We start from the raw sequence: 21,011 nt of genomic DNA, 5'->3' as shown, positions 1-21,011 counted from the left end.
TTTCCCAAGATGCCGCCTGGGTAAATTCCTGGGAAAGAGGACCAAGAGGGAACTCTTTATTGTCACAGCTGTTGTACTTTCTGTTTTACCAGCATGGAAGGAGAGTTTTCCCTATGTGTATCCCACATCCTGCATCCACTTGTAGAAGTTGCATGACGAAATTAAATTCACCGCATGGTCAATAGTATCTCTACGTGATGGTTCTAACGGCCGACTTAAATTCTTACGTTTTTTCTCTTATTTTAGGTTTTGTATAGAGAATATAGTTTTTGTTTCGTTGTCTCCACTTTACGGTTGATGTGTATCTCTATTGATGCATTGTTTTGAGGGGTGTGGGGTGGGGAGAAGGAGATTTAGCAACGCATATCATGCTTTTGAAAGTGAATGCCCAGTGTGTGCGTGCAGGCTCGTTAATTTTGGCAAATGTACCATTCCGGTGGGGGGATGTTGGGAATGCGGGGGGGGGGGCTATGCATGTAGGGGCAAAGGGTCATTTCCACCTTCCTGTCAAATTTTCTGTGATCCTGAAACTACTTAAAAATTTTTATCAAAAAATTTTTGTGGAATATTTTTTAAATAACGCATATCCACTGACTACGTCAAGGGATCTAACCAACAGAAATTTTCCAAATGTGTAGGATATATATTTGAAGGCAAAAAATCAAAGATGGGTATCTGGAAGGAGATATAACAAAACATTTAATTTCAGTAACGTCTGAGGGTTGGGATTGCTAAGAAAGGGGCTTTCACTTTCTACTTTACACCCTTCAACTATATATTTTTTCCAAGTTAAAAAACATTTAATATAATTTATATTTTAATAAAATATTTAATACAGTTGTTTCAAACTTTTCTAACACAGTACAATAATTTTAAATTATGGCGAACTATTCCATAGCTTTTTAAATCCAAGCAATTAGTGTGAGGATGATGTGACATTCTTATGTAAAGCTGAGTGTAAACTTGTCTCTCAAAAGCCCTAAAACGTTCTTACTAAACCTTTAGTGTAATCCCATCCCACACTGACAAAAGTTTATGGAAGTCCAGGTTATTGTCAGGAAAAATTGAAAACAAAATGTTAAGCAGCAAAGGAATGTTAGAAATTATGACCCATCTTTATGATGTTATGTAGCCCATTGAAATGTTTATAAAGAACTTTTGATAACATGAAACAACACGGTAAGTGAAAAGAATACCAACATTTTTTTTCTTTCTTTTCATCCCATCCTCCCTCCCTTCGTGCTTTCTATCTTAAGAGGAATTTGGCAAGATTAGCAGTGAATGTCGATAAATGGTGCTTATATGTGATTTTTTTCTCTGTACCTTTCAGTGTTCTCAATATTTTCTATAACAAACAAGTATAAGGAGAAAACAAAATTTCAGAAAGAGAAAGTATATTAGTCCCTAACTCCATTCTCAAAAATAAAAGTAACTATATGTATTATTTTCCATTTTAAAGGGAATTTTATCTCAGAAAGGTGAAGACACGAAGCAAGTAGCAAAGCCATCCCAGGTCCCAAGCATCCTATGCATTGGAGAGAAAATACAGAAAATGGAATTTACTAATAAAGCCATACCCTATATAAAGAAGATACATTCAGAAATCCTGTCTTCCCAGGGATCAGACCTTGCAGCTCCACTCTGGCAAAATGGATTGTCTTCTTCATCATTACTTACTCCTGAGTAGCTGCTATCAGATGTTGCCAACTTAAGAATTAATGCAAACAAAAAACTTGCCCAGCTGGATTCTTCTCTTTGCTGGGATGAGAATATTCTGTGATTGCAAGAACATGCAAGGCTGCCTTGATAAAGAACAAGAACGTGTTCTGGGGGAACCCTCTGATGCACTGTTGGTGGGCATGCAAACTGGTGCCGCCATTCTGGAAAACAGTGTGGAGTTTCCTCAAAAAGTTAAAAAACAGACTACCCTACGACCCAGCAAGTTAAGCAGATTTATAGCCTTTGGTATTTATCCAAAGTCTACAAAAATACTGATTTGAAAGGGCACATGCATCCCAATGTTTATAGCAATATTATCAACAACAGCCAAATTCTGGAAAGTGCCCAAATGTCCATCAACTGATGAATGGATAAAGAAGATGTGATGTGTTGGGGCACCTGGGTGGCTCAGTCAGTTAAGCGTCTGACTTGAACTCAGGTGATGATCTCATGGTTCATGAGTTTGAGCTCCACATCGGGCTGTGCTGACAGCTCAGGGTCTGGAGCCTGCTTCGGATTCTGTGTCTCCCTCTCTCTCTCTGCCCCTCTCCTCTTCACGCTCTCTCTCAAAAATAAATAAACCTGAAAATTTTTTTTGAAAAAAAGATCGTGTGTGTATATGTATATGTGTATACATGTATATATGTGTATATGTAATGGATATTATATATAATGGACATATATATAATGGAATATTACTCAGCCATCAAAAAGAATGAAATCTTGCCATTTGCAACGATATGGATGGAGCCAGAGTGTATTATGCTAAGCAAAATAAGTCATTCAGAGAAAGACAAATACCATATGATTTCACTCATATGTGGAATTTAAGAAACAAAACAGATGAACACAGGGGAGGGGGAGAAGGGAGAGAAGCAAACCATAAGAGACTTTTAACTATAAAGAACAAACTGAGGGTTGCTAGAGTGGGGGGGGGATGGGCTAAAATAGGTGATGGGCATTAAGGAGGGCACTTGCTGTGTTGAGCACTGCATATTATAAGTAAGTGATGAATCACTAAATTCTACTCCTGAAACCAGTATTATACTATATGTTAACTAACTAGAATTTATATTAAAATTGGAAATAAAATCTAAGAATAAAAAATAATAGAAAATTAAAAATATATATATATTTTGTTTTAAGTTTTATTCCTTTGATTTAAAAATTTATGAATTTTAGGGGCACCTGGGTGACTCAGTCGGTTAAGCGTCCGACTTCAGCTCAAGGTCATGATTCTCAGGGTTCGTGAATTCAAGCCTTGCATCGGGCTCTGTGCTAACAGCTCAGAGCCTGGATCCTGGTTCAGATTCTGTGTCTCCCTCTCTCTCTGCCCCTCCCCTGCTTGTGCTCTGTCTCTCTCTGTCGCTCAAAAATAAATAAATGTTAAAAAAATTTTTTAATTAAGAATTTTAAATTCCAATAAAGCCCTGTTTTGTAGGCAAAAAAAAAAAATAATAGTAACAAGAACCTTCTTTAGGAGAATGGAGCAGAACAGGGAAATAGAGACAATAGAGACATGATTGGAGGGACTTTTAAAACTCCCCATGTTTGTAACGGGAGAGGGTGGAGGGCAGTGTTGGTGAGTGGAAAATAAAGTACCTAGCAAGGAACATATCGTTATGGAAGTATACACTGATACAATGGGATGCTATGTAGCTATTAAAAAGAACAGGTGGCTATTTATATGGAAAGATCTTCAAGATGTTATTAAGGAGGAAAAAGGGAGAAGCTCAGAAATATACATTTTTCATGCATTCAACCACACATATATATCTGTTTGAATACGTATTATAATTTTCTGGGAAAAGAAAATAAACATTAGCAGTGGTTCCCTCTGGGGGGTGGAGGATTGGGAGAGGAGTGCTTGAAATAATTTTATGTGTTTTTAGTTTAAAACACATACCTATACTCCTTCCTGGCTTCGGTAGAGCCAAGGAGTCTTAAAAGCACTCATCTGATGACTGCATTAAACCCTCTGTCATTTGGGGTGCCTGGGTGGCTCAGTCAGTTGACTTCAGCTCAGATCATGACCTCATGGTTGGGGGAATTGAGCCCCACTGGGCTCTGTGCTGAACATGGAGCCTGATTGGGATTCTCTCTCTGCCCCTTCCCTCTGCACACTCTCTCTCAAAACAAATAAACTTAAAAAAAAAAACCAAACACTTCTGTGATTCTAGGAAAAGGCAAAGAACAACTTTATAAACTATTAGTTTTCCACAATCACTTCATTGCTGACAAGAAACCTCCAGGAATTCAAATATACACAAACACATTTTAAAACCTTCAAGACACTGTTTAATCAGTAGTTTTAAGGCACATTTGTTAGACCTGTACTTCAACAATTATACAGACATCACTTGAAGTTATTAAAGTTATCAAAATATATAAAAACATTCAAGTAAGAGGTATGCAAATCAGCAGCATTTAACCAAAATGAATATATTAGCATACTTCAGTATCAATTTTATAACAGGGAAAGAAAATGGAGTTTCCATCTCACACACTTACATATGTACACACACATGTGCACACACACGCACACACACACACAAACTTGACTGTTCTCAGAAGCATGGCGAAAGCAAAAACATATAAATAAGTGCAGTAGGTAAAAATACCAACAATTAGAATTTTTTTCAAGTGAGGATAGAGTGAACTTTTGGTTACTCAAAATTCTGTGATACTAGTTATTAGCCAGAAAAGCTCATTTGTCTCACAGGTACAAAAGTATCATATGTTAATGGTAACTTTGGGGAACAGCAAGAAAATGATCTGGCAAAGGGACAAATAAAAACGTGTAAACTATGGAAAGCATACTTTGCTCCTCAGAGCAAGGGGTCCATCGTTTTGAGTAATGGCAGGTTGGGGGTGCGGATGGGAATACTCTTAGCAGAGCACGGCTTTCCAAAACAGGTACCCAGCTTTAAACTCCAGGTTACTCCCAAGGAAAGGTTTAGAGCCTGTGAAAGGAAGGAAAACAACAGAAGAAAGGCTCCGATGGTCTGTTACAAAACTCAGTACTTTAAAAAAGATTCTGAAGATAATTAAGACACAAACTGATTACGTGAAACCATAATTTAGGCTTATTAAAAGGTTCAGAGCTCGGGGCGCCTGGGTGGCGCAGTCGGTTAAGCGTCCGACTTCAGCCAGGTCACGATCTCGCGGTCTGCGAGTTCGAGCCCCGCGTCAGGCTCTGGGCTGATGGCTCGGAGCCTGGAGCCTGTTTCCGATTCTGTGTCTCCCTCTCTCTCTGCCCCTCACCCGTTCATGTTCTGTCTCTCTCTGTCCCAAAAATAAAAAAAAAAAAAAAAAAAAAAGGTTCAGAGCTATCAATTCCATGTAAGTTTATGATGAGGTATTTACTGCATGTGGTTTTTGCTATAACGGAAATCTTGAGCGGTACTCTGCCTATCATGTAAAATAAAACTTAAAATTTTAGGCACAAGGAAACAATAGCCCTGAACATATGGCATTGCAGATGCCAGCATTCAGTGTCCTCTGGGACACTTGCACAGGCTGGTCTGATGCTGCAACCCGTGATCCTCAAACACTTACGCACATAAACCATGGCCCCCTGTGCTCCATGCACACACTCAACTGCCCTTTCCAGCCTGCCTCTGAAATGTGACGTGTCCATGAGAAATGGGGACCTCAGTACAGGAAGGAAAATGGCATTTGGAAGACTTGAACGACAAGCTTTGCCTCTTAATTTTGATACCCAGGGCCCTCTGCTAAGTCTCAGAACTCAGGACCAGAAGGGAACTCAAGACCTATGGATACCCAGCACCTTAGAGACAGCTCCCCCCCAACCCCGAGCACCTCCCCACCCCCGAGTAATAAGGCGGCAGCAAAATACCCAGGAACTAAGACATCAAGGCCCCCAATCCACTGCATTCCCCTCCTCCCCAAACTTAACCTTATTCACACAGCAGGGATGGCTTTTCTCTCTCATATTACTACCAGGTATCTGGACTTATATAGCCACCCTCTCCATGTTTCCACCATCCGTTTCAAACATCTGAATTCAAGGATTTCTCTTCGTGAAAAAAAAAAATCAGGTCTCGGAACCATTTAAAAAGGATTACTACTTCTTAAGGAACACTTCTCAGCCTAAAACTCCAGAACCTGGTTCAAAAGAACGAGCCCAGTCTCATGAACGAATGACTCCCACAATTAACTGTAAAAGACAACAGAAATGCACTTTGAAAAATATAAAAGGGCTCTCCTGCTCAAATTTTGTTCTATCAGCCTAAACGGCTAAGTAAGTTAGTTTTGTGGGGGAGTCACCAAGCTGCTGGTCTATAGGCAAACCGGGTTTGAACCTGGTCTTTCTAAGACACTAAAATGAGGGGCTGGGTTACATGAGGGGTGGGTTACAGCCACCACAGCTGCATAATATGGAGCTACTTTCAGGAAAAACCTCAACTCCAGAAAAATATATTTTAAAATCTCTGCTCCAAACCCAGGTGGACTCTGTAGGCTCAGCAGGTCAGCTTCTGAGCAACACGCAGTAGGATCCTCACTGCCAGTCTAGACGGTTCTTCATATCCCTCTGGGCTTCCGTTAGTTTCTGAATTAGATAACGCTTGTCACGACTTTCCTAAAGACAGAGATGGGTGCAAGAGCACATTCAATATTTTTGGATACATGTATCATCATTTCAACCTAATAAATTGCCTGTCAGACTCACGGTTAATGATCCTAACCCCCGGATGGTTGTAATGGCCTCCAAACTGGTCTGCCTCTGGCACTCTTGCCCCTCCATGGCCCCTTGTCCACAAAGTGGCCAACAGTCTTGTAAAAATGTACATCAGGAGGCGCCTGGGTGGCTCAGTTGGTAAAGCATCCGACTTGAGCTCAGGTCACGATCTTGCGGTTTGTGGGTTCAAGCCCTGTGTTAGGCTCTGTGCTGACAGCTCAGAGCCTGGGGCCTGCTTCGGATTCTGTCTCCCTCTCTCTCTGCCCTACCCTTGCTCATATTCTCTTTTTTTCTCTCTCAAAAATAAATAAACATTAAAAAGAAATGTACACCAGACTGCTACTGAACACATTTCACTGGTTTCCCATCACACTCAGAATTAAACTCAATCTTCTCAACAGAGCCTTCAGACTGTGCTGTGACCCCGGCTGATAAGCCACCGTCCTCCAGGCCCAGGGGTGCCCTCACTGTCCCCTCTGCCTGTTACTCTCATCCCCAAGACCTCTCACAGCATTCAAGTCTCAGCTCCAATGTCACCTCCTCAAAGTGGGCTTCAGGGGCCACCATTGACAGCAGTAGATGGCCACTCATCTTGTCTGTGTTCTCTTCATGACAGTTACTGCTATTGAAATTTATCACTTTTTCTGTAACTATTTAGCAATCTTGTCTCCCTTTATCACCACCGTATCCCAGCACAGTGTAAAGAGCAGGGAGTGATCAATACACATGTTGAAAGACTGGATGAATGAAGCTGGGGAAGGCCCGGCCTGAACGCAGAGTTTAGGGAAGTGGTGGTGAGCGGGGCCACAGCATTCCACCCTCTCCCTGGGAAAAGTGCCACTTTCTGTTAGATGTCCTGGGTAAAGGTCCCCAGCCATGACCCTCTGGACCATGTGGATGTGGATAATCACATCTGCTCTTCCTTACCAGGGACAGCTGCTCTCGGAGCTGGACCACCACCCGCTTGTGTGCTCCGGCAAGGGCGATGAAATAAAACATAATGAGGCTGCAACACAAGGTGGAGAGGTCAGTAGGGAGTTTGCACCATTTGAAGGCCACTAGAAAAACCACCTGATCCATTTTGCCCAGGACAGTTTTACTGTTGTTAGGAAAAGAAGGAAGGAAAAAAAGAGAGGGAGGGAGAAAGGAATGGAAGGAAGGAAGGAAGGAAGGAAGGAAGGAAGGTAAGAAGGAAGGAAAGGGAAGAAGAGAAAAGGAAAGGAAAAGGAAAAAGAAAAAGAAAGACAAAACTCATTCATCCTAAGCAGAGGGCAATCAGAAATGGCCCCAGAGGGGTTGTGAGTTGGCAGTGGTAGCAGAGACTGATTCATGCCTTGCTTTTTAAGCTAATATTAAAAGTTGTTGCTGTTCCCTTGGCACATAGAATATGATAGGGAGAGACAAGGAAATGGTCCAGAAAGTCAGCTCAGCATAGAATGCACTGGCTGTGGATAATCACTGTGGAACCCCCCTCGTCTCAGTTTCCTCATCTGTAAAATGGGGATAATATAGTAAACCCCAGGGACAACAAGCCTAGGATAATACATTTTTGAATAAAAGCAACTGGCAATTGGCTCCCATCTTCCATGTAGTCCCAGATCTCAAAGTGGGGTGATTGAAATGACTGTCTTTGGGGTGAGGAGCAAGTGGAGTGGAGAGCAAGCCCCCAGGAAAAGAGTAGGCTACTCATTCCATTCCATGAAGGGGAGGTGGTTTCCTGTCCAATCTCCCCAGATAGGGCTGAGGAAATGAGGGCCACTGGAAACACTGATATCAATGAAACTCTTCTAGAAGATACAATGGCCACAGGACAAGAATGGCCAGATCAGGTAACCGCCACCAGATGGCGTCAGCCAGATGACAGCTGGAGTAAATGCACGGGGCCTGGAGTCTCTGCATCCTGGGGTCCTCAGAATTCCAGGCTGGTTGTCTGCACAGCTCCCCCAAACCATGTTGTTAATCTCATCAAAGGTATCATGCCTTTAACAAATACATTTCGGAAGCTCACTTCTTGCACTGGGTGGGGTTTTACTGTAAGAATATCTCTATCATGGAGTAAATTGCGATGATTTCATTCATTACAGTTAATACATACCAGCTACAATCAATTCTAGTTATTTGTGGTAGTTCTATTCTATAAAGCTTCTAGGAACACCTGATTAGTGAATTCTGAACCAACGGCCCTAGGGGAAATACAAGGGGAGGTTCCTTGAGTCACTGGTCACAACGTTTTTGTCAACTGATCAATACCTTACTTTATGTTTCTTATTCATTGAGCAAATCAGCTATCAATACATAATCTTGCTTCTGTTTAAAGATGATTTAGTTACCATTATTGTTGATTCCTTAACTCTGAACTCGGTGTCAACAGTACCATAACCCATGCCTGAATGAAGCTTATCTAACATACAGATTTTCTTTGTAAGGCACATCTCAGCCTCTTTGCACTTAGGAACATGAGAAGCACTTCAGCACTACGCTTGGGACGGTTTTATACTGGGAAATGAGCCACCAAAAGCACAAAATGCAAGAAACATGGCACTAAATAGGTCACCAAAGACATTTGTAGTATGAAAGCGGAAAGAAGATGGCAGGCTTATTGCCTTGTTTGACCTCAGCTGGTTACATGCATGCTATGGTCTGAATGTGTGCCCGCAAAATCCGTACACTGAAATCCTAATCCCAAGGTGATGGCATGAGAAGGTGGGGCCTCCGGGAGGTGATTAGGTCCCTCACCAATGGCATTAGTGCCCTGATAAAAGGGACCCTAGAGAGCTAGCTCAGCCCTTCTGCTATGTGAGGACACCAGAAGTCTGTAAGCCAGAAGAGGGCTCTCCCCTAATCATGCTGATCTTGGACTCCCAGTCTTCAGAACTGTAAGAAATAAATTTCTGTTGTTATAAGCCACCTAGTCTATGATATTTTGTTATAGCAGACCAAACAGACTAAGACAATGCCCTTTGGGTGACTCAAATTTTTTGCTACTCTGTGCAAGTCCACAAATGACCATGAAACTGATGGTTTGAAACTGATTTTGGGGGTTGTAAAATATTTTAGCAAGTAGGCATATTCACAATACAGAAAAAAAAACACCCTGAAATCTATGAATAACGAAGACAGACTGTAAGACTCTAATTACAACAATGGCCACCACACAGTAAGCCCTCAATGTACATTTGTGATCAGAATTACTTTAACACGCAAAGTCAATCATTATGCAGCAATGACTCTTGTCACCCTGACATATAACACCTGTCATTTACTGAGCCTTTACTAAGGGCCAGGTCCTCTGCTGGCGTTTACATTTAAAAATGCATTTTGGGGGTGCCTGGGTGGCTCAGTCAGTTAAGCGTCCGACTTCGGCTCAGGTCATGATCTTGTGGTCACGAGTTTGATCCCCACGTAGGGCTCTGTGCTGACAGCTCAGAGCCTGGAGCCTGCTTTGGATTCTGTGTCTCCCTCTCTCTCTCTGCCCCTCCCCACACCTGCTCTCTCTCGTTCTCTTGCTCTGTCTCTCAAAAACTAAATAAACATTAAAAAAATTAAAAAAAAAATAAAAATAAAATAAAAATGCATTTTACATTAAAAAAAATTTTTTTTAATGTTTATTTTTGAGAGAGAGAGAGAGAGAGAGAGAGAGAGAGAGAAAGAAGGCACAGAGAGTGGGAGATACAGAATCCGAAGCAGGCTCCGGGCTCTGAGCTGTCAGCACAGAGCCCGATGACACGGGCCTCAAACTCACAAACTGTGAGATCACAACCTGAGCTGAAGTCGGACACTTAACCGACTGAGCCACCCAGGCGCACGAGCATTTTACATCATTAACCACATTTCCTTCATGTCACAACCCTATAAGGTATGTGCCATTATCCCCATTTTCCAGGTGAGGAAATGGAGGCGCAGAAAGGACACAGACAACTTAGAAGCACTAGAGCCAGGGTTCAAGTGCATGTGTCTAACCTGGTGCTCTTCTCTCTGCCCAGTAATGATTTACTTTATCAAAGAGCCAGTGATTTTGTGAATAATCAGTAATATTAATCGACAAAGTTCATTGGATTTATGTCAGGCACTGGGCTCAGGGCTTCACCTGCAGGATCTTAATGAACCCGCTCAACGACGCTCTTTAAGAATCACTATTATTATGCCCATTTTAGAGATGGGAAAGTGAGGCTCACAGAGGTTTAGTGACTTATCAAGCGTAACAGGTGGGCTTCCATTTCCCAGCGGAGAGGAGTCCACGTGTCTCAATGGAGAATCCTCGCAAGGGTCTAAGCGGTTCTTACTCACCAGATGATCATGAAGAAAGGCACTGCAAAGGCTTCCGAGGTGACGCCATGGACCAGGGACTGCAGTGAGCTGGGAAAGGTGCTCACTGTCTTGGGGACCACCTCCCAGGTGGTGTTGAAGTTGGTGAACGGCCCACAGGCTTTTGAGGAAGGGACGCTGCCGGGACACAGACCAAGGGGCTCAGGGTGAGGCATGCGGCACAGGCTGAGTGCCACTCCTCCACCCGGCCGCAGGCTTTGTCATCCAGTGACCTGTGAGGAACAGCCCGATCTTATGGGCCTTCTGGTATATGCTGGTCAAAAATGCTGACCCTGAAATTCCATCTAATCTGTAGACTGACTTCCAGTGTACAGGAAATGTAGCACAGAAGAGCAAGTTAAATGACACTGTAAGACAGCAATCAAATAGATCCAGAAGGTGGTAGTGATTTTGTGCACCAATCTCTCAGTTTGGAGGGGAGGAAACAGTTGTGGACTCTTCAAAGAATTAAAGATTAAAGGAGAGTAAGGAGACATGGCAATGAAAGCAATGGGTAAAACTCGAAAGATCCTCATGTTATTTTATTTAAAAAATTTTTTTTAACTTTATTTTAAAGAGAGAGTGTATGAGTTGGGGAGAGGAGCAGAGGGGGAGAGAGAGAGAGATAGAAAGAGAGAGAGAATTCCAAGCAAGCTCCATGCTCAGTGTGGAGCCCCACATGGAGCTTGATCTCATGACCTGAGCTGAAATCAAGAGTTGGACACGCAACCAACTGAGCCACCCAGGCGCCCCGGATAGATAGATCCTCATTTTTAAAAAAGGCTATAGAGGCACGTGGGTGGCTTAGTCAGTTGGGCGTCTGACGTCGGCTCAGGTCATGATCTTACAGTTCGTGGGTTCAAGTCCCACATCAGGCTCTGTGCTGACAGCTCAGAGCCTGGCGCCTGCTTGGGATTCTGTGTCTCCCTCTCTCTCTGCCCCTCCCCCACTCATGCTTGCTCTCTCTCTGTCTCTCTCAAAAATAAATACACACAAAAAATTTTTTAAATATATAAATAAGGCTCTAAAAGACTATTGGGGACAATTGGAGAAATTTGAAAATGGCAAGAATAAGACAGTATTCATTTTCTGAGATGTGATGTTATTGCAGATGCATGAGGAGGAGAATATACCCTTATTTTTAGGAGCTGCACAATCAAGTATTTAGCTCATATCTTCTGTGCACACCCAGATCTCAAAATGGGGGTGGCTGAGGTTATTATTTACATATGTCATGGTGCCTATAACAATTTCAAATAGGTCACCACACCCATAAAAAGCATATGCATAGAGAGAGATAAAACAAATGTAGCAAAATGTTAACAACTGGGACATCCAGTTGATGGGTATGTGAACCTCTATTACTGCTATTTTTTTTAACTTTTCTACACATTTGAAATTTTTCAAAATAAAAAACTAAATAAAATTCAATGCAAAAAATCTGTAATTAAGGCCTAAAAGAATTAAGTTCTGTGTATGAGCTTTTCCACTGTAGCCCTATTTTTATGGATAAAAAAACATTCTTGGAAGCAACCTAACTATTGTTTAAGGCAATGGATGAACAATTTATGATCCATTCATAAAAGAGAACCCTAAAAGAAACCACTGAAAGAGACATTGAGATGTAAAATGACTGGCTCCCATACAGAAAATAGTTGGGAAACAGGATTGGAAAATTAATTTTTTCCGTCATATATTCTTATGTTATTTAAATTCTGTGGGATGTAAACATATTTATTACACATTTTGTAGAACTTTATATTTTATATTATATATATTTGTTTATTATATTAAAAAATCAAAGCTAAAAAACATTTTAAAGGAATGAGAGAGTTCTGTATGTGCTGGCATGGAAAAGGACACATCATAAAATTAAGCGAAAAAAATAAGCCACCATCCACTCTCACCGCTGTTGTCTAACATAGTGTCGGAAGTTCTAGCATCAGCAATCAGACAACAAAAGGAAATCAAAGGCAACAAAATTGGAAAAGATGAAGTCAAGCTTTCACTTTTTGCAGATGACATGATATTATACATGGAAAACCCGACAGACTCCACCAAAAGTCTACTAGAACTGAGACATGAATTCAGCAAAGTCGCAGGATACAAAATCAATGTACAGAAATCAGTTGCATTCTTATACGCTAATAATGAAGCAACAGGAAGACAAATAAAGAAACGGACCCATTCACAATTGCACCAAGAATCATAAAATACCTAGGAATAAACCTAACCAAAGATGTAAAAGATCTGTATGCTGAAAACTATAGAAAGCTTATGAAGGAAATTGAAGAAGATATAAATAGAAAAACATTCCATGCTCATGGATTGGAAGAATAAATATTGTTAAAATGTCAATACTACCCAAAGCTATCTACACATTCAATGCAATCCCAATCAAAATTGCACCAGCATTCTTCTCGAAGCTAGAACAAGCAATCCTAAAATTTGTATGGAACCACAAAAGACCCCCAACAGCCAAAGTAATTTTAAAGAAGAAGACCAAAGCGGGAGGCATCACAATCCCAGATTTTAGCCTCTATTATAAAGCTGTAATCATCAAAACAGCATGGTATTGGCACAAAAACAGACACATAGACCAATGGAATAGAATAGAAACCCCAGAACTAGACCCACAAAAGTATGGCCAACTAACCTTTGACAAAGCAGGAAAGGATATCCAATGGAAAAAAAGACAGTCTCTTCAACAAATGGTGCTGGTAGAACTGGAAAGCAACATGCAGAAAGATGAAACTAGACCACCTCCTTACACCATTCACAAAAATAAACTCAAAATAGATAAAGGACCTGAATGTGAGACAGGAAACCATCAAAACCTTAGAGGAGAAAGCAGGAAAAGACCTCTCTGACCTCAGCCGCAGCAATTTCTTACTTGACACATCCCCAAGGGCAATGGAATTAAAAGCAAAAATGAACTACTGGGACCTCATGAAGATAAAAATCTTCTTCACTGCAAAGGAAACAACCAACAAAACTAAAAGGCAACCAACGGAATGGGAAAAGATATTTGCAATGACATATCAGACAAAGGGCTAGTATCCAAAATCTATAAAGAACTCACCAAACTCCACACCCGAAAAACAAATAATCCAGTGAAGAAATGGGCAGAAATCATGAATAGACACTTCCCTAAAGAAGACACCCGGATGGCCAACAGGCACATGAAAAGATGCTCAACGTCGCTCCTCATCAGGGAAATACAAATCAAAACCACACTCAGATATCACCTCACGCCAGTCAGAGTGGCCAAAATGAACAAATCAGGAGACTATAGATGCTGGAGAGGATGTGGAGAAACGGGAACCCTCTTGCACAGGTGGTGGGAATGCAAACTGGTGCAGCTGCTCTGGAAAGCAGTGTGGAGGTTCCTCAAAAAATTAAAAATAGATCCACCCTATGATCCAGCAATAACACTGCTGGGAATTTACCCAAGGGATACAGGAGTGCTGATGCAGAGGGCACTTGTACCCCAATGTTTAGAGCAGCACTTTCAACAATAGCCAAATTATGGAAAGAGCCTAAATGTCCATCAACTGATGAATGGATAAAGAAATTGTGGTTTATATACACAATGGAATACTATGTGGCAATGAGAAAGAATAAAATATGGCCTTTTGTAGCAACGTGGATGGAATTGGAGAGTGTTATGCTAAGTGAAATAAGTCATACAGAGAAAGACAGATACCATATGGTTTCACTCTTATGTGGATCCTGAGAAACTTAACAGAAGACCATGGGGGAGGGGAAGAAAAAAAAAAAAGAGGTTAGAGTGGAAGAGAGCCAAAGCATAAGAGACTCTTAAAAACTGAGAACAAACTGAGGGTTGATGGGGGGGTGGGAGGGAGGGGAGGATGGGCGATGGGTATTGAGGAGGGTACCTGTTGGGATGAGCACTGGGTGTTGTATGGAAACCAATTTGACAATAAATTTCATATTAAAAAAAATAAATAAGTAAAAATAAATAAAATAAAATAAAATAAAAAAGGAAAAAATAAATAAATAAAAATAAATAGTGTGCATATGACTTTCTGGAAGTAATAAATATATTAATATTTATTAATACATTAAACAATTAAATTTTAATATTTTAATACTTTTAAATTAATTTTAAAATTTAAAATCATTAAAAAACTTTAATGATTTTAAATTAAAAATATTTTGTTAATTTTTTTTTAACATTTATTTATTTTTGAGAGACAGCGTGTGAGCAGGGGAGGGGCAGAGAGAGGGAGACACAGAATCCGAACGAAGCAGGCTCCAGGCTCTGAATTGTCACCACAGTGCCCGATGTGGGGCTGGAACCCACGAACCGTGAGATCATGACCCGACCTGAAGTCGGATGCTCAACCAACTGAGCCACCCAGGCGCCCCTAAATTAAAAATATTTTTGAAAATAAATGGTGTTCATATGAATTTCGGGTTGTAATAAATATATTTATTAATATATCAAATAATTAAAACTTAATATTTTAATAATTTTAAATTAATTTTAAATTAATTTAATTTTAAATTAATTAATTTTAATGTTAATGATTTTTAAATTAAAAATATTTTAAAAAATAGTGTTCATATGAATTTCTGGAAGTAATATATTTATATTAATATACTGAATAATTAATATATTAAATATTAATATTAAAATATTCGTAGTGGTTACCTTGGTGGAGTGCAACTAAGGGAGGATAATGGGAAATTTGTTTCTCTTTCATTTACACCCTTGTGTACAGTTTTTTTATACATAACATTTATTACTATAATAAAAAACAATAAAGATATACAGTGAAATTGGTTAAAAAATAAAATCTGAGAGACAGAAAAGTTCAAGGATTTTAACTGAAAGATGAAGAAATGGAATTCTATGAGAATATAAGTCAGAGAGACTGGTAAACTATAGCCCTAGTGTCAAATGTGGCCCACCATCTGTTTTTTTATAAGTAAAGTTTTATTGGAATAAGTCATGCCCATTAGTTTGTATACTGTCTACAGCTGTTTTCGTGATGCCACAGGAGGGTTGAACAGTTGCTACCAACACCATATGGCCACAAAGCCTAAATATTTAGGATTCCTCTTTAAAGAAAATGTTTGTTGGCCTTTGGTATAAATGGTTATACTCTTAAGGAGTAGGGTCAGTGGGGTCTGAACACTCAACTTCTGATCCCTAGTCTTAAGCATTTCTGCTCCTACCAAATTCTACACTAGACTCAACATTCCTTGTGCCATGTCTGAATCGTCTCCATACTCCTAGCACCGAGCCCAGTGCCTGTCACAATGAAGATACTCCAAATTCTTCTATAATGAAGATGTATTATTTTTGTAATCAGAAACAAAGAAATAATCCAAAAGGATACCAGCAGAGAGGTCCTAGGAAAAGGGAGTGGGGGAGGGCAGACCCAACCAGTACTCTAAAACACTGGCAACACAGCCAGCCAAAGTTCTGGAAGTGGACCAAGACATTCCAGCATCCAGAGAGAGATTCCAAAACAACGATGGGCCTGGCTAAACCAGGAGTGACTTACTGACTTCTGCAGGTGGAACGCCATGAATTTGGAAAACCAATAAAGAACACAATGGACCCTTTAATATAAAAGAGGAACATGTCAAGAAGCAAGGAAATGTTCTCGAAAACAAAATCATATTTACCGTGCCATGCTGATCGTCAGAGGTATTATTGCCAAACACAGCCCTATCAGCAACACCAACAGGAAGAAGAAATTAGAATTGGATGCTCTGAACTGCCTTGGGGAGGGCCGGCAGGTGTAAAGAAGACTTATCTAAGGGGAGAGAAAGAAAGAGAAAAAAGTAAGAGCATAGCTTCCTTGAAGGTAAATGAGTACATTCATGCATCCCAGTGGAATGTAAACTGATGCCACTTTTCTAGAGGGTAGTCAGCAATACAGATGAAAATGAAACATGTTTAATCCAGACCCCAACCTTGGGAAATTCATCTTGATGAGAAAATGGAATAAATGGGCCAAAGTTCACCTATATGGATGTTTACTGCTATAGTTACTGATATCAGGGAGTAACTGGAAGCAATGAAAGAGCTATCGACGGGTCACTTAAAGGTTAAAGTGCATCCACACAATGGAATACCCTGAGCTGGTAGAAAGGATATGGGCTTTGCGTCCTGTCCTGGCAGTAGTATGAAATGAAAGGGCAGATTTCAGAACTATGTGCTGTATGATCTCATTTAAGTTTTTAAAAAACTTTACAGGACTTTAAATATGTGTTAAATGGATCCATGAGAACATACAATTCATTACATGAATTTTTTATAAGCATTTATTTCTCCTGTATATTAAAAACAAATATTTCCATCAGGGCCAAAAAGACTTGTGGAAATATCAAGTGGAAAGGGGGTGAAAGGTATAGCAATAGGCATAAGATTTCCCCTTAATATTTTTAAAAAATACATTACTAGGAGGGAGCAGCAAGCCGTTCTGACTTCAGCAGAAGCCAGAAAATCATCTGAGCCAGACGGCAAAGAGTACTAGGGACCCCCGGTGTCCTGTTTGGAGGTGGCTAGCTGGTCAGGCCTGTAGTGTCAGAACTCAGCCATGTGCCCCTGACCTATTCTGTTACTCCCACATATCTTTACTGGGATACACACCAGGAAAGCACTGGGTAACCAATATTTTCTGGAAAGGGAACAAGTTCCTGTATGTTTTCTCACATCCACCTCTCCTTCGGTTACTTCAACCAATTGAAGTTTCCAAATGAAAGCATCAGAACATTCTTCAAAGGCCAAAACATCTGGGTAGGCTCAATTCAAGGCTCTGCTTACCTAAGGATTAAATAGCTTAGGTCTTGAGTGAAGTAAACCTGGAGTCACTTATAAGCTATGTGACCTCGGACCAGTTACTTAACCTCTCTGAACTTCAGCTTCCTGATTTATAAAATATGATTAACGTCAGTACCTACTTCAAAAGATGTGTATAAGCATTATATGATAGCCTATGGAAAGTGTTCAGCGGGGCAGGGGAGTACATGGTATTCTTATCATTATGATTACTGTCATTATGAATATTAATATTATAATTATTATTTCCATTTCTGAATCCTCAGGGCTTGGCATAATAGGTAATTAATAAGTGTGGGGCTTATTAGTAGATGGCACCTCTGGAAGAAGGGATGAAAGTTACTGTATACATATCTGCATTGTTTCAATGTTTGATATTGAGCATCTATTGCTTCTATAATAATAATAATAATAATAACAATAATAACAACAATAATAATAAAAGAAGCTCAGTAATGAAGCCCAGATCAGTCAGTCATCTGCAGGGCCACTCTACCCATTCAGCACTTAGTTCAGTCACAATACTTACTTCCCGTGAGCCCTTCAAGGAGCTACACAAATAACTGACACCTGAAAATAAATACAATGCCTCCAACATCCAAACAGAAAATGACAAAACTTAAATTAATAAATGCTTTGTTAAACATCACCAGATGTGCCACTACCAACTGATGGATCAATTACAACTCAACTTTTAGATGGTTACCTACAAAAACAACATTTAAATCACAGGAGCAAAAAAAAAATCTTAAGACTCTCAAAATTATAAAAATGTGGAAATCCATTCAAAGTCTTTTTTTTTTCAGAATAAAAATATGTATCGAATAAGGAATGTAGTTTTGATACATCTGATAGGACGTGGATAGGCTCCAGCCACACGACTGCCGAATGCCTTGCAAGGTCAAGAATGGTCCAGAATATCAGCCCCCTGCCCAACCTTCTCCTTACCTCTTTCACATAAAAGATGATAATGAGTTTCAAGGTTGCAATTGCAGGGAGAAGAGGGGAGAAAAAGGCTCCAATCCAGCAAATGGTTTGCCCATAAACAATCCCCAGAACGTTATCAGGAATGGCAAATTCCTGCTGTCCCCAGCACTGAACCAGTTTCCAAGAGGAACAGTAGGTCACCAGGAGCCTGGAAACAAACAGGACAATTTCTCACCTGGATTGCCAGTACCTGCCAAGGCCACAGAACCACGTCCCCCAAATCACGGCTATTTCCACACACATTTCTCATGGAAACTGGTTAGTCATTATGTTTAGATGCAGAAGACCGTGAACTCTGGAATCATTGAGACCAGAGTCTGAATCTCAGATCTACAGTTTACCAGCCAGATAAGGTCAGATGAGGTTCGTTTCCTCATATGGAATGTAGGGGAATTATAACACAACCTACCACACCAGATTGTGGTGACCATTAATGGCAGTCTGTGTACTGGCTTGCCACTCGGCTCAAAAAGTAATGTGCATTCACACAGAAAATGGCTTATGAGAATCCTACCACCTAGCATAATCGCTTCCTGGAATCCTAGAATCTTCCCACGGAAACCCCAGAAGCAGAGGCCTGTGACTAACACACATAGTTGTTCACTGCGGATTGCCACGTGTTAGCAAAAATACTGGAAACAGGGGCGCCTGTGTGGCTCAGTCAGTTAAGCACTGACTTCGGCTCAGGTCACAATCTCATGATTCGTGAGTTCGAGCCCTGCATCAGGCTCTGTGCTGACAACTCAGAGCCTGGAGCCTGTTTCGGGTTCTGTGTCTTCCTCTCTCTCTCTCTGCTCCTCCCCTGCTCATGTTCTCTCTCCCTCTCTCTTTCTCTGTCTCTCAAAAATACAACAAGCATTAAAAAAATTTTTTTTAGGGGTGACTGGGTGGCACAGTCGGTTAAGCGTCTGACTTCAGCCAGGTCACGATCTCGCGGTCCGTGAGTTCGAGCCCCGCGTCAGGCTCTGGGCTGATGGCTCGGAGCCTGAAGTCTGTTTCCGATTCTGTGTCTCCCTCTCTCTCTGCCCCTCCCCTGTTCATGCTCTGTCTCTCTCTGTCCCAAAAATAAATAAACGTTGAAAAAAAAAATTAAAAAAAAAAATTTTTTTTAAATACTAGAAACATCCTAAATGACCATCAGTAGGGGCTACATTGACAAACTATATGCCACAGACACAGTGGAACATTATACAGTCCTTAAAATGAACAAGGAAAATCCATGTGTCCTGACTGGAAAGTTATTCATGATATTTTGTGTGTGCAAGGGAGGAAAACAAGTAAGGTGCAGACCAATGCAGATGTACCGTGATCGCATTTAAAGGCGGAAAAAGAACACTTCTAGCAAGACTGTGTGTTTACTTATACATGTAGTTATGTAAATGTGTCTTTGTTTTTATTTATTTATTTTTTTGAGAGAGGGAGAGGGAATGCACATGTATGGGTAGGGGAGAGGGGGAGAGGGAGAGAGAGAATCCCAAGCAGGCTTCATGCTGTTAGCATGGAGCTGGACACAGGGCTGGATCTCCTGAACCATGAGATCATGACCTGAGCCAAAATCGAGAGTTAGATGCTTAACTGACTGAGCCACCCAGATGCCCCAGGACTGCTGGATCTACCCCAATGGCCACGTCTGAGAAATAAGGTAGGACTGGGGAGTTAAGGGGACGGTAACAAAAGAGAAGTCTCACTATTCTCTGGACTTCTGTATTTATTTAAATACTAAATATTTAACATTTTTAAATAAGCACACATTCATGTCATATTTGTGTAGGTTTTTAAAAGGCCACTTTCTTTTTTAAAGTTGGTTTTGAAGGGCTTACTGGACTTCTGACATGCCTGAATAATTTGTACACCTGGGTAAAAAAAGTGGTTAAGTAAACAGTTTCACTTAAGGCTCAAGGAGATGCCAATAATAATATGATGGCAAAATAATGGTGATCATGTGGGGCACCTGGGTGGTTCAGTCTGTTGAGCACCCACCTTCAGCTCAGGTCATGATCTCAAGGCTCATGAGTTCAAGACTCACATCGGGCTCTGTGCTGACAGCTCAGAGCCTGGAGCCTGCTTTGGATTCTGTGTCTCCCTCTCTCTCTGCCCCTCCCCTCCTCATGCTCTCTTTCTCTCTCTCAAATAAACATTAAGAAAAATTTTTTTTTATTTTTTTAAATAATGGCGATCATGTGGTGATAGTATTTTCTTGAGTGCTCAGTACTTATCTCTGCGTTTTCTCATGTGATCCTCACGACGGTGCAGTCAAGTGGCTAATGCTACCATCCCCATTTCGCAGGTGGGAAAAGAGGCACAGAGCTTAAATAATTTGCCCAAGGTCACATGACCAGCAAGTGGCAGTCCTGGGGCATGAACCCAGGTCTCCCCTGACAGTGGCTGTGCTAATGGCTGGAAGCCACCTCCACGGAAACCCCATGGAAAGCAGCACCATTTCTGTTTATGCTGCCTTTCAAGGGGGCACCTAATGGA

At 40.8% G+C, this 21,011-nt stretch overlaps 1 protein-coding gene across 1 annotated transcript in view; it reads right to left on the bottom strand.

Moving 5' to 3' along the window:
• Positions 1-6,177: 6,177 nt before the first annotated feature.
• The window catches only part of TMC7 (transmembrane channel like 7), a 39,015-nt gene continuing 24,181 nt past the window's right edge, over positions 6,178-21,011 (bottom strand). Inside the window, exons 11-15 of the mRNA XM_047087721.1 lie at positions 18,495-18,681; positions 16,388-16,518; positions 10,709-10,864; positions 7,349-7,427; positions 6,178-6,322 (exon numbers count right to left, since the gene is read on the bottom strand). Of these exons, the coding sequence (XP_046943677.1) occupies positions 6,242-6,322; positions 7,349-7,427; positions 10,709-10,864; positions 16,388-16,518; positions 18,495-18,681 (634 nt within the window). The 3' untranslated portion in view covers positions 6,178-6,241. The remainder of the gene's footprint in view (positions 6,323-7,348; positions 7,428-10,708; positions 10,865-16,387; positions 16,519-18,494; positions 18,682-21,011) is intronic.

This window comes from Lynx rufus, unplaced genomic scaffold (genome assembly GCF_022079265.1).
Source record: "Lynx rufus isolate CCGP_SWC_20201006 ecotype Redwood Valley unplaced genomic scaffold, mLynRuf1.p SCAF_23, whole genome shotgun sequence".
Classification (NCBI taxonomy): domain Eukaryota; kingdom Metazoa; phylum Chordata; class Mammalia; order Carnivora; family Felidae; genus Lynx; species Lynx rufus.
The sequence above is the reverse complement of the archived record's forward strand: the minus strand, read 5'-3'. Positions and strand labels throughout refer to the sequence as shown.